The sequence below is a fragment of the Heterocephalus glaber genome, unplaced genomic scaffold (assembly GCF_053883595.1).
Source record: "Heterocephalus glaber isolate CG9 unplaced genomic scaffold, H.glaber_assembly_v1.0 deba00001428, whole genome shotgun sequence".
In the NCBI taxonomy this organism is placed as follows: Eukaryota; Metazoa; Chordata; class Mammalia; order Rodentia; family Bathyergidae; genus Heterocephalus; species Heterocephalus glaber.
In genome coordinates this window covers 31,172,057-31,185,877 of record NW_028258293.1, presented here as the reverse complement: position 1 = coordinate 31,185,877, position 13,821 = coordinate 31,172,057, and the positions used below count along the sequence as shown (strand labels likewise).

Here is a 13,821-nt window from a genome sequence, read left to right as displayed (position 1 = left end):
AGAGACCTAATTCCACTACAAGCTCTGCCTACTGCTCTCTTCTTGATAGGTTTCATATAGTTGGCCCCTGTTGTCAGATGGAAATTCGAGTCTGAGCCTTGCCTATCCAGTCACTTGTCACACGGTATTGCCATCATCTGGCTCCTGCACAGGACAGGAGACACCAAGGGCAGGACTGAGTTTTGTCCCTCTCTGGGTGCCCCATGACTAGGACTGGGGGTCTCTGCCAAATGCACAGCTTGGAAGTATGTGGGAGGAGGAATCTGCCCACTGACACCTGCCGGTGATGCCCTGGCTTTGAGTCAGAATCCTGTTGCTGTTGTCCCAGAGATTTATTATTCTTGTCATCTCTTATTTGTCCCCCACAGGAAAGGGCTTCCCACCAAATGAGCTAGGGCTAAGCAAGCTCCTTCAGCAGGCCAACCAGCCAAGTCAGTGTACTGGCTCACCCCCCTTCCTCCCTCAAGTCATTCTAAGGAGAGCCACCGGTGAATGGCAACCTCTCTGTCCTGTACTCCTCGCTAGAAGGTGCAAAGAGCAAATGAGATCTGAGTGTGATTAGTGTTGCCCAGATTTAATTATGCAATAGAATCACTTGGATTTGCTTCTTTTTAAGACCTGAAAAGCACCTTCCCAACACATACATATTTTAAAAGTATGCAAAACTGAAGTAAAATTCTGGAACACTGAGAAAAGTGTGAAGTGTAAAGAGATTTCTGGGCCTTTCTGGGGCTCAGTGGGGCCCTGTGTAGCACTGCAGGCAGCACAGAGATGGCTGCTGGTGATCTTCATCTCCCCCACAGTGTTCCCAGGACCTCAGGTGGGAAGGGGCGTCAGGATGTTCTAGACCAGTGATGGCGAACCTTTTAGAGCTTTCAGTAATAACAAACAGCCGGCTGCACCATGTGTGTCACTGGTTTGCCACCACTGTCCTAGGCTGACACATCACAGCTGGGGAGCACAGGGGGCTCAAGAGGGGGCACTCGCCCCTTCAGAGACAGGGAGCTGTGGCTGTGATGGTTGAAGGCAAGGCACAGACAAGCACCAGGAGAAAGTCAGAGCAGACATGGGTCCTGGCCAAGGAACTATAGAGGCAGAAGTAGAACCTCGCCAGGGACTCCCACCCCATCCCAGCCCTGCTTGTGGGTGCTCACACCTGCAGTTTGTGGGGCTTTGTACCCCAGGAGAGAGGCTTGGAGGGGAGTTTCCCAATGCAGAGGAACTGGAACAAATACTGGGAGTGTCAAGGGCTGGGTTCTGCCACAAGCTTGCTGCACAGCCCTGGGGACACCACTTAACCTCTCTGAACCTCCATTTAACCATCAGTAAAACAGGTATAACAGACCCATTTATTAATTCAACAGATACGTATTGCTGACCTCCTATGTGCCAGGTACCAGCCTGGATGCTAAGGACCCATAGGGAGCAAGAACAGGCACAGTTCCTGCCCTCAGTGTAGAATGGAAGCTGGAAAAATAAACACAAAATAAGTGTACTGAATGTCAGTCTGCAGGGAAAACCAGGTACTGGCTGACAGAAAAAAGGAGCAACTCACCTTGCTAGGGGCGGGCTAGGGAGGGGTCGGGGAAGGCTTCCTAGAAGAGGTGGCCTGGGAGCTGAGACGGGAAGGAGAAATGGGGGCTGATCAGGCTGCTGAGCGTGAGGACGGGGAAGCATCCATTCCACCTCCATATTTGGGTGCCTTCCTTTAGCACATGCTGCCAAAGGAAAGGCTTTGTAGTCACCCACTGTTCCCTGCCCCTCCCTCCAGCCTCGTGTGCCTCCTTGAAGGTGGGCAAGTCAAGGAAATTACAGTGTTCTGCCTGGGTGGGGAGAGTATTTACAGCTTGCACTAAGTATGATTTTGCCCACAGTCTTCACTCTGAAGCTCCACCTTCCCAGGTCCCCAGCCTCTGCAGTTCCACAGGTTCTTGCTCCCTGGACAGCTCCCACCTGGCCCTGCCCCTGACTGGCGTCACTCCAGCCTCAGCTCCCCTCACTTCGGTTGCTCCACCTGAGGAGGGGAAGGGAAGACCCCTCATTAGAGCAGTGCGCCCCAAGTCTTTATTCTCCTGCTCCTGTCCAGGGTGGGGAGAGGAGCCCAGGGGTGCAGGGGGTCTTCCAAGTCAGCAGCTGGGAGGAGGGTGCCTACTGTGGGCCGGGGCCAGCCTGTTGGGGTGGTTGTGAAAGAAACATAGGAGAGGCACTTCCAAGCAGGGCAGGGGCCCATAAACTTTAAACTTTTAAACATCCGTTCTGTATACTTCTTTTCAAACCATCCCTCAGTCTGCTCGCTTCAGACAAGACACCCTCCAGGGAGAGGGCATTTTAATTTGCAATCTTCTGTGATCTTCAGCTGGCCAAGTACCATAACTAAATTAGCAAGAGGGGAAGGGTGGGGCAACAGGGCTGGCCGGTCCTGGAGGGTGTGAGGTTGTGCCTTCGGCTGTTTTCCTTACCTGGTGCAGTATAAGCAAGATGCTTAGAATTTGCTCTGGACTCTGCGCATGCGGGGCCCAGATGTTGGTTCTGCTGAGTCTGCTGTATCACTAAGCTGCGCAGGCTGGCCAGTCTGTGATCTGCTGGGATACAGAGCGGTTAGGTCTTTCTCCTCACACAGACTTGGGGCCTCTTCCACCAGACTCCGTAGGTGGCAGTTCAGGGCTCCCAAGATTGCAAAAGCCGCCAGGCCTTCTTAAAACAGGCCTGGCATAGGCCAGCATCTGCATTGTCCTGCCCTGAAAGCACACTCTCCTTGTGGGAACACAGATTCATATTAAGAAAATGTAAATAAATGCTTGTAGCTCTTTCTTGTAGTTAATTTGAAAACTTTGGAGGCTGGATTTTATTTTGTCAGTGATTTAGATAAGTTAAAACTGCATGTGTAATTTTAATTTTCTAATTGTTTTGACAAGCAGAATTTACTTAGACCACTCTGCAGGTTTCCTTAACTGTGGCCAAGTTTGTTTCACGTGTGTGTGTTTGTGTGTGTGTGTGTGTATACACATATTATTATGAACGGTTGTAAATTCATACACTTACCACATGAATGTGTTACTGTAAACAAAATTCTTAATGCTTTATTCTCAACTGCTTGGTTGAAAACTGTTTTGAAAGCCTTTTAAAATATATATTTTATCTCTTTATAAAGTGATATTCAGGATGCTGATGGAAATTGTTTATATTGTTATGATATAAACGACGGTATAATGTGGAAAAAAAAGTGCACTATTAAAGTTACAGGACCAGTCCAGACCCAAGCAGAGTGTGAAGATCTGAGTGTGAAGAGCGGGCTGCGTGGCTCCCTAGTGTAAAGGGATATCCCACTGGCCATAGGGAGCAAAGGCCGAGCAGAGATGAGACCCTCCTTCAGCTGCCTTTCTTATGGGCCTCAGGGTCTGGTCTCTAGCACCATAGTCTTCACAACTGTCATAGCTACATAAGACCTTACATACATTTTACAATATCATGGACTTTGAGAAAGTCCACAGGCACCTTTGCTCCCCTTGACTTAGCAAATGCTCTACCCGCACACCCAACCCAGACCCTCATCTTGACCCTTCAGTCCCACTCTTGGCATCCTGAGGCCCTGTCCATCTAAGAGTGATATCAGACAGTCGCGACCAAGAGCAATGGTGGAATGGGGGCAGAAGGACCTCCTACATCTCTAATCTCAGCAGCTCAGTGATTCTACCTGCAATCTGCCTCTAGGCCAGGGGAAGACAGGGGCAGACACACCTCAGGAAAGAGATCTGAAGGCTTTTCCTAGGCACTGTGCCTTTAAGAGCCTTGGGCCAGAAAGAGACGGTGCCTGGGTGGTTTTGAAATGTACTGGGCCAGAGGGCAGAACCTCTTTTCCAACAAATTCCTAAGCATTGCATCTTCCCCAATATCTCCCCTGGGAACTGATGGTCCCTGAAGAAACTCTGCCTGAAAGTATTTGGAGCCACAGAAGTCTTAAGAATTTGACTCCAAAATTTTCAAAATAAGGACAGATAATATTTCAAACTCTAGATGACTTTCCAAGTGCTTTATGTACACTGACTCATTTCCACAGCAGCCAGGAGGGCACCACCACAGGTCCACCTCACACATGAGGGACTGAGGCTGACAAGTAGGCTGGGTGACTTCATGTGACTCAGCTGTGAGCGCCAGAGCCAGGTTTGGAGCCCAGGCAGCTAGCTCACTGTGCGGTGGGTCCTTGACCAGAGTTGAGCTGTTGCTGTCACTTCTATAAAATTTTCTGAATCAGTGCTTCCCTTTCCTCCGGGAACTTGGCTTTTTTCACCCAAAGTAGGGTTCTTTGTCCTTCTTCACCCTAGCAGAAGCAATGATACCTATATTTATTATAACTTTGGACAAGTTGCTGCTTCTAGGAATCAACTAATTAGAACATTGTTCTCATGTTGAGACTTCTGTTCTCCAACCAGTTCCTCATCTTCTGTGGCTTCCTGGGTCATGTATGTAACATGTATATACATGTTACATGTACATGCTGTGTCTATATCAAGAAACACAAATGGCTGGGTATGGCGGTTTGTATTTGTAAACTCAGCTACTTAGTGGGCTGAGGCAGGAGGATCATAAGTTTGAGGCCATCCTGGGCAACTTAGAGCCTGCCTCAAAATATAAAAATTAAAAGAGGGGCCAGGGATTTAGCTCAGTGGTTCCGCCACCTGCCTCATAAGCACAAGGACCACAGTTCTATCCCTGGTACCAAAAAAAAATTAAAAGGGCTGGAGCTATAGCTCAGTAATAAAATATCCCTAAGTTCAATAACATATATATATTTACATATCATATGTCACAAGCTGAGGCAGGAAGATATCCACAAGTTCAAAGCCAGCCTGGCCTACATAGTGAGACCCTGCCTCAAAAAAAGAAAAGAAATGAAATGAAATGAAAAAGAAAGGAAACTATATCCCTGAACTCCCAATGCAGAACATTTTGAGTAATGAGTATGTGACATAAAATGATAAATAGCTTGGGGGATTAAAGAATAAACACAGGAAGAATTTCCCTCCAAGCTCAACAAATACAATAATCTCCATAACTACAAACACCAGTACTCAAATAAATAAAATATAGCAAACAAAAGAGAAGAATAAACACAGAGCATCTGAGCTAAGTGCATGGATATTTGCTGTTGCTGGAAGGTGAGCTATGGACCAACATTATGTTTTGATGCAAAGAGCAATTTTAATGGCAATCCACTACCTAGGACACTGGGCAATGTTCTGCAGTGGACAGTGTCACCACTGAATATTTCCCTTGGTTGAGACTGACCACTGGTGGGAGCGGTCATCGATAGGATAAACATGAGCCATCAGTGGACATTTGCCCCGCAGTGAACATTAGCACAAGGAATGCTGACCACGGACAAGCAAGACCACATTAGCCTATGATGACCTCTACTGTTATAGACACTGCTTTCAGCAGGCACTAGCTGATAAGTCTTTAATTCTGTGACCACATAAAGTGAGTGGAGGGCAGACACCTGCCTCTCCTAGCCTGGGCTGTCTTGTCAGAGAAGCATCCTACAGGTTAGTCAGGGGGTCACTGGTGGTGGCAATGTGTCTGTTTCTCCACCTGCCTATTCCCTCTAAAAGCTCTCTAGCCATGGCAATTAGGGAACAGAGGGATGATTGCATTTGGAAGACCCTAATCCACTCTTAAACACCAGAAGAACTGGTTTACACACAGATCCACAGAATCTTCTGCCATCCTGACCAATACTGTCTGGTTATTTGTCTCTTCCTTCTCTGGACATGGGATGATCAAAGCTCAGCAAGCTGTAGTGGGACCACAGAAGGATCCCATACTTGGTTTCATACTCTGTTCTTGTCATCTTGAAATTCATAATAATCTTTTAAGAGGGGACCCCACATGTTTAGTTTACACAGGATCCTACTAATTACATAGCCAGTTCTGAAGCACAGAACCCTGGCCACCCACAGTGGAGCCCAGGGCTGCTTCTCTCTAGCCTGTCTCCCCAGTTTTGAAAAGGGGCCAGGAAGGGAAGGATTGTAATTGACCTTAGGGGTTTTTCTGCTCCAGGATCTAGAATGAATGGTCTGATAGGAGATATTTAGAGCTGTGTGACAGCCCAAGTTTATTTGCAACAGAGAAACAGATGGAATCCCAGTGCCTTTTGGCATCTCAGAACACCCTACCCTCTCTGAAGTCAGAGCAGGCAAGGCACAGGGAATTGACATCTGACACCTGAGGCCAGTCTCAGGCAGGTTTCCTCATCTGTATGGTGCCAAAAACATAAAAATAAAAACCAACTTGGTGCAGTTGTGAGGATAGAAAGGGCCCTTCTGCGGCATCTATTATGTGCCAGGCACCATATTTAATTTCTTTGCAAATGTTACTTCATTTCCGTTTCCTGTGGATGGAGATATCTTCATCCCCATTTTACAGGCTCAGAGAAGAAAAAAGACTTAGCTACTTTCACACAACTGGTTTGTGATATACTCAAGATTTTAATCCTCCTGTGACTTCAAATCTTTACATGAATCCAAGATTCTAACGCCCTTGGCCAGTATTCCAGGGGAGGAGGAGGCTGGAGGGGCTGCTCCGGCTGCAAGGGAGGAGAAACTGGCAGCGCAAACCATGGCGGTGCTCTTTACCTCCAGCTGTCCGGGTTCTGCTCTGTGCGCGTTGCGGGGGGGGGGGGGGGGGGGGGGGGCTGGCTATGTGACCACGCGGTGGCGCTGCAGGCCAGGAGCCTCCGCACTAGGAGGAGCCATGCGAACACCCGGTCCCGCGAAGTTCAGGGCCTGAGGCAGGAGGCCAGAGCTTGGGGGTAGGGAGGGGGTGATGCTCCATCAAGATAAGCCCACAGGGTAGGGGCGTCCACCCCACCCTCTCACGAGCGCTTCACCCCCGCCCCGATTTGCAGATAGAAGTTGCATAAGCCCCTTCCTATCCTTTAGTCTTCTTTATACCTTATCTTTCAGTAGTTCTTGTACCTCCTCAAGGGCGGCTTTGGTTGAACCCAGGCACTTTGGGTGGAAGTACCCTGATCTCTCCCCACCAATGCCACTGAAATCTCTCTTGTCCCACGGAATGTCAGAGGCCCAGGGAGGTTGGTGACTAAAGTAGCCCAGCACAATGTGCATGGCCATGCCCTCTTCCCCACCTTTGGGGACACTTTGGACTATGAGGCCTGGGGACTCCCTCTGAAACCCCGTCACCTCCCCCCAATACCTCAGCTCTTTCCTACTGACGGGGGGGGGGGGGGGGCTGCTGCCTAGTCCAGGACTCCCATTGGTACAGGGAGACCTGACTTGCAAGATGGCCCCCGTGCCAGCCTCTCTCATCCTGGTCACTTGTCCCCAGTCATATGGATCCTCCACAGGACTGCCACTGCATGCTGCTTTTACACCCAAAGGCCTTCTGTGTGTCTCTCCCTCTCCCACATCAGGAATGAGAGCCCCCTAGAGCAGACACGGGACATGGTTGGATTCATCTTACTACCCAGCACGGGGTCTGGCAGACTACTCGGTGTGATCTAAAAATACAGTGAATACTTAAATTTTATTTAAATTATTACAGTGCAAAAGACATTGCCATGAATCCCCCTCAAGATACTCCCTTTGCTTTGCTTATCCCCTAACAGTTTGGAAGTCCTCTTTATGTTTTCAATTACGCTATCATTTCTGTCTCAATGTCCTGGATCGATTCAAAACATTTACCTTTCAACAGTCATTCTGACTTTGTGGAAGAGCCAGAAGTAGCATGATGCCAGATTGAGTGAATAAAATGGATAAAGACACATCATATTTTTATGAGTTCGCCTTTCTGTTGGATGGCACTAAGCAGAAGCATTCACTGTATTTTTTTTTTCTTTTTTTTGGTACCAGAGATTGAACTCGGGACCTTGCACCTGAGAGGCAGGCAGTGGAACCAGAGCTAAATCCTTGGCCCTATTCACTGTATTTTTGCTCACACCTCATAAAGACGCTCACAAAAGACTTTCAGAACTGCTTTATAGTGGCAAGAATGATGGGACAAGTGTGTTCAAGGTGAGGGGGGAGTATCTTGAAGCTGATTAGTGGCAATGTGTCTTTTATTGTAATAAATTTTAAAAAGATAAACATTCATTGTACATTCTGATCACATCTCGTTGGTATCAGCAACAGCTTGATGTTATGGGTATTCCTGTAGATTGTGAACAGTGAGAAGAAGTGCTGATAGTGAAGGCACCTTAATGAACTAGAAGGGAGCTCCCTGTCACTAAAGGGAGTTAGGGAGCCAAACAGATGAAACACCAAGAACGAACAAAGTATTGTACTATTACATTTGACAGAAGGGACAGGAGGGAGACTGGGAAAGCTTCTAAGGAAGGACAGGAATTTGGTGTCCTGGTGGGAAGGGGGTTCAAGGGCCAGGTATGGGGGCAAGGCAAGATCCCACAGTAACAGCTAGGGCAAAGGCAGCTGTGTGCTCAAGGCTACGGCCAGATAGCCAGCAAGTGGAGGTGTGGTGACCAGGAGGGGCGTGAGGGAGGTACACTGTGTGCCGGCTGTAGCAAAAGGTCCAGTACACCTGAGCAACTCAGCAATTCCCTCCCTCATGTCACCTTACTCCCCATACCCTGGGAGATTATTCAGCTTTTCAGGGCAAACAATATGCCCAGGGCCTAACCTAATTCATCCTTGTGGGCCCAGAGCCTAGTTTAGGCGTTGGCAGCAGATGCTGCTTGAATGATGGAAAGAAGTCTTTATACCATTTATTAAACCAAGGGCCAATCAGGTGCTGGGTGAGCTGGTGGAAAGAGTTCTCACTGCCTTGTGAACCTGTCTGTGGGACCAGCCCCAGTGCCCACATGGCTACTGATCTCTGGCTTCCGCCTGAGACCAATATGTGCCCAGAACACAGTATTATAAAAGTGAACAAATGCAACTCTTCCCATTTTACAAATGACATGTTTCCATCCCCTGCCAGCAGAGGAAGGGGGGTGGGGTTGAAAGCAACAATTCATTAAAAAAGGCAATGACTCTTACAAAATAAAGACAAAGGAAAGAGCCCAGGGGTGGGAAGCTGAGATGTTACCCTGTGGTGGAGCATAAATGTGGGTGGAGAAGACCCTGCCTGTGGGAAGCCAAGCGGAACTCCTGGGCCCTGCTGGACTCAGGCCTGTGGGGACCAACATCAAGGAGGCCACTTGTAGCTCATGTCCGGATGGGGCTCCAGAAGGCATCAGCTCTGCAGGGGAGCATCTCCAGGGAAATGAGCATCTTTCCAGTCTTGATTCTTAGAGACCTCACCTCAGAGGAGAAAGTGACAGGCCTGAGATTGGCATGCCCTGAGCTCTCAGAGGCTCCAAAATGTGAACTGACTTTGCTCATGCCACACACCCTGTCAGTGGGCCCACACTCCCACCTCTAAGGCCCTTAACTGTTTTGCTCCTGCTGCTGAGATGACAAGGAAAGGGCAGGAAGAGTAAGGAGAAGCCCAGGAAAGGGATGACTTAGAGAAAACAGGAAGGAAGCGCAGAAGGCCCAGGCAGAAGGCAGGAAGCTGGGTTCTGGTCAAGCTTCCACCCAGGGGACCTCAGATTAGATTCCTTCTCTAGGGCTCACTTTCCCATCTGTCCCATATGGAGGGTAGACATGGTTTTTTCTTTAGTCCCTTCAATAATTGAAGATCTACCCTGGGTTCCAAAGCAAAGAAAGGGTACGTTGTAAAAGGGACTTCTGGTCCTAAGAGACTGGACCATGGGCCAAGGGTACACTCAGCCCAGTGGACCTGAGTCTGTACTACAGTGGTGGCTCCCACCCACCCTCCTCCTGCCATGGGTCAGGTCAGCCCAGGCAAGAGGGAAGGCACTTGGGGGACAAGTGAGGAAGGGCAACAGACAGGGACCAGAGTCTGGCTTGGCATCGAAGTCCCTCTGCTCATGGTTTAGAGGGGCAATGGGGACAAAGGGACAGACTTGTTCCTGGGTGTTGGCCCAGGCATAAAGCCTTTCCCAGGCCCACAGCTCTGTGGTGATGCCACCACATAGGTCTACAGACTCCCCACTGGCATTGGCACATTTAAAAATGTTATGAGGGACCTGAGCAAGCCCAGGGCAGCAATCTGTCATGTGGCCCCGGACCACATCATTCGTCACAAAATGTCTGGGCCCCTGGCAACAGGTTCCTGGGCATCCCCACAGTGCAGCACCACCTTGGGGCTAGAGCCAGGCTGCCGAGGATAGGCGCCCTCCCGCACCAGGCGTCGGCACTGTGTCCCCTGGCCCACACTGACACTCTGCAGCGCAGGTAGGCGATGCAACAGCACCTCAGGCAGGGGCACCAGTCCTGTGCCCGACAGATCCAGCTCCTGCAGTGAGCCCAGGCCTGAGAACACCTCTGTTCCTGCCCACTTGAGCTTGGGGTTGCCTGACAGGTCCAGGACCTGCAAGCCGGGCAGTTCACGGAAGCCATGGGGTGCCAGCTGGGGGAGACCCTGTAGGCTGGCCAGCGACAGGTGTGTAAGGCCTGCCAGTCCTGCAAAGGCATCTGGGCCAATGGCTGCCAGGGGATTCCCGTCCAGGCTCAGGTAGCGCAGGGGCAGGTCTCGAAGGTCAGGCACAGCATGGAGCCGGTTCCAGGCCAGGTTCAGACTCTGAATGCTGGGCACGGGCAGGCCGGCCCCTGCAGGCTGGGGCACCAGGTGGTGAATGAGGTTGTGAGAGAGGTCCACGTGCAGCGCCCGTGCCTGGCTGTGGGTGGTGAAGGCAGACACTGAGACCTCCCGGAGCCGGTTGTGGCTGAGGTTCACGTCACTCAGTGGGGAACTGGTGAAGCTCTCAGCGGGAAGGGCTGCCAGGCCATTGTGACTCAGGTCCAGAGACTCCAGGTAGCGAAGGCGGGAGAAGGCGGTGGGCGAGATGGTGGTGAGTAGGTTGTGGCTGAGATCCAGGCCGGCCAGTGTAGTATAGCCGGGCCCTGCCAACACAGACTCGTTCACTGTCTCCAGCCGGTTGGAGGACAAGTCGAGGTGGGCTGTGTCTAGCGGGATGGGCACAGGCACAATGTGGGGGCCCAGGCCACTGCAGTCCACTCGGGTCAGGCTGAAGCTGTCAAAGAGGCCAAAGGTCTCCACCTCACACTGGCAACCAGGGAAGCATGGCCGGGTTGTCTGCATTCCACTCACGGCCAGCAAGAGCAGTGGGAACAGCAGCAGAGGCCACAGCATGGTGAGGGCTGGGGAGAGAGCCACACACACAGGTGAGGGTCGGACATACCAAGAAGCTCCTACCCCACCCTACACAACATGAGCCAGCGGGTCTGGACGCAGCTCCCATCCTCCAGGAATACCTTGCCAGAGTACTCTTTGTAATTCCTAGTCCCTGTTCCCCTCTAGCCTGTTTTCCCATCTGTATGGAAAGGGGTTAGGCCAGGTTGTTGGATTTTCAATAAGAAGCATCAGTTAACTTTATAAACAAGAACAGCAGATGCCAAGAGGGCTTGCTTTGGCTCAAGGTAAGGGCCCTGAAGCCTTTCGTGCCTGTACCTCAGGGTTGGGGGTCAGTTTGAAGCCTGCATCTCCAGCTCAGATGGTTTAGGGCCCAGGGGCTGGTGTGGACCTAGTCCCTGCCAGGGAAGCGCTCACAGTGGAAAGCTAGGATTGGGGTGCTCCATTCACCTCAGCTGGACACATGCTATATTCTAGGTACTGTACCAGCTGCCTCCTGGCACTGTCTCACTGACCCTCACAACCACCCTTCAAGGTAGAAATTAAATCTCCATTTCACCAAGAGGGAAGAGCACGGCCTCAGAGAGGTTCAGGGCCACTCGGCTAGGTGTTGTGGCACTCGATAGGGTACAGACATGGGAACCAAGGCCTCACGGGGTCTTCAGGTAGTGGCTGAGCCTGCACTCCCACCTCCCAGAGCAAGGTGCTGCTCCCACTGAGATGCCAGGCCCCAGCTCACCCCGGCACCTTTCCCAGTCTTTCTGAGGTAAGGCCTCCCTTCCAGTTGGGGACCCTGTGTCTAGATTCCCAGCTGGGCTTGGAGAACAGCCATCCCAAGCCTCTGCCCCCTTGAACTGGCCCCAGCTGACAGAATCCTCACACCTCTGTGATCTTTCCATTAACACTGAGCAGGCAGTTGGGCTGGTTCCTCCATTAAACAGATGAAGAACAAAGAGAGGACAAAGGTCTTACCCCAAACTAATAGAAAGCAGGGCAGGATTAGAACCCAGGTCTGTCCAATTCCAATTCCTCTATTTAAATGTGTTACCTCCAACAGGCCTGGAGGAGAGCTGGTGGAGAGGCAGAATCCAGAAGGGGATTTTCCCACAGACACTTGTTACAGCGCAAGCCAGTTCCTCTCTCCAGCCCTCAGTTTCCCTCTTTGTATAACTGCAACAGCAGCTGCCATGTACACAAGCACTATGTGTACCTTACATCGATCAGACTCAGAGCCTGTGTTAATGCTTACTGTGGCTCCCAGGGTACTGGGGCTCAGGGGTACTAGCCTGAGAACCAGATAGTTGTACAGCAACAGCCCCTGACTGGCAGCTTGGGGTCTGAGGCTACCCCTCCCTGCACAGCCGCCACTCAGCTAGGTGTTAGGCAACAGGTCTTCATGTGCGGGGGCCCTGTCCTCCTGCTCTATGTCCTCCTCCCCACTGGCCTTCGGGGAAGGGAGTGGGGAGCGGGACAGGGACTGCCCACCTTCGAGATGGGGTGGGAGAGGTAGGAGGGTGCAGCTGGCTAGCATTACCAGCCCTGCATGAAACTTTAAAGGTGCAGCCACTTGATCTGTACTCTGGCTCTGCCCAGGGCCTGGGAGAACGGGGCTTCCCTGACCTCCCCTAACAGGCCCCTTCTTTTCCACCCTTTTCTTTTGTCAAGGCCAATTTGAGGATTAAACCCAGCCCAGGTGCATCCTGGGCTTGGTCCCAGCTGAGGCAGGACACAGTGTTCCAATGTCTGGAGCAAAAGACAAATATTAAATTGCTTCAGACCCCCTTTGTTCCTCTGGGTGAGCTCCTCACCACAGAGTTCATTACTACTACAGGCCCTGCCTCCCCTGCTAAGCCGATCTGCTCATACCCACCCTTACTGGGGTTTAAACAAACACCACAAAGGCCCCTGAGATTACCCTTTGGTTTCCCTGAGGTGATTATACAATGTGCCCATGAAAGGCCAAGTGGCTTTCTCATGAGCTCCTGCTTATGCAACCAGCAGCCCGAACCCAACCCAACACTGACCCTCCAGCCTCTTGTTCTCGGCACCATAGGGCAGCAATGTCTGGCCTGCGTACCTCACAGCAGTTGATTAACCCTCAGAGAAATGCACTGTAGACTATGAAGAACTGCACATGGAAAGAGAGGTCTTCCCTGGGTACTTGCAGAACTCAGGCAGCAGTCATAACAGCTGATATCAAGGGGGCAGAAGTACACCCACTGAGATCACCATCCCCTCCCATAACAAAGCCAGTGAATTCGCCCAGGGCCCCTACTTCACGTCAGGCCTGGGCCCAGAGCTGGGCATCTGCAGTGGGAAGTCTACAGTGACAGTGCCAATTCCCACCATATACCAATGCTTGACACACCTCTTAACAGTCCTCAGTCACCCAGTGAGATCAGCAGCATAATCCCCACTTGTAATAGCGGAAAGAGAAGAGTCACTTGCTAAGCTGTGTGACACTGGGAAGTTACAGGGTGAAAAAGTGGAAAGAACAGTCCCTTTTTTGAGGAGTAGGGTGAGGATTAGAGCCCCCTTGGGGGACATCCCCAGCAAGGCCAGGACACTAACAGATATATCCCCCAGGCTGTGCTCCAGATGAAGTGCCCTGCCAAGGGAACCCACAGA

At 51.0% G+C, this 13,821-nt stretch overlaps 1 protein-coding gene across 7 annotated transcripts in view; it reads right to left on the bottom strand.

The window, feature by feature from the left end:
- Positions 1-8,056: 8,056 nt before the first annotated feature.
- The window catches only part of Tsku (tsukushi, small leucine rich proteoglycan), a 13,725-nt gene continuing 7,960 nt past the window's right edge, over positions 8,057-13,821 (bottom strand). For all 7 annotated transcript variants that reach the window (XM_004863197.4, XM_004863199.4, XM_004863202.4 and 4 more), the window contains exon 2: positions 8,057-11,201. In XM_004863197.4, coding sequence (XP_004863254.1) covers positions 10,120-11,201 — 1,082 coding nt within the window. In that variant the 3' untranslated portion in view covers positions 8,057-10,119. The remainder of the gene's footprint in view (positions 11,202-13,821) is intronic.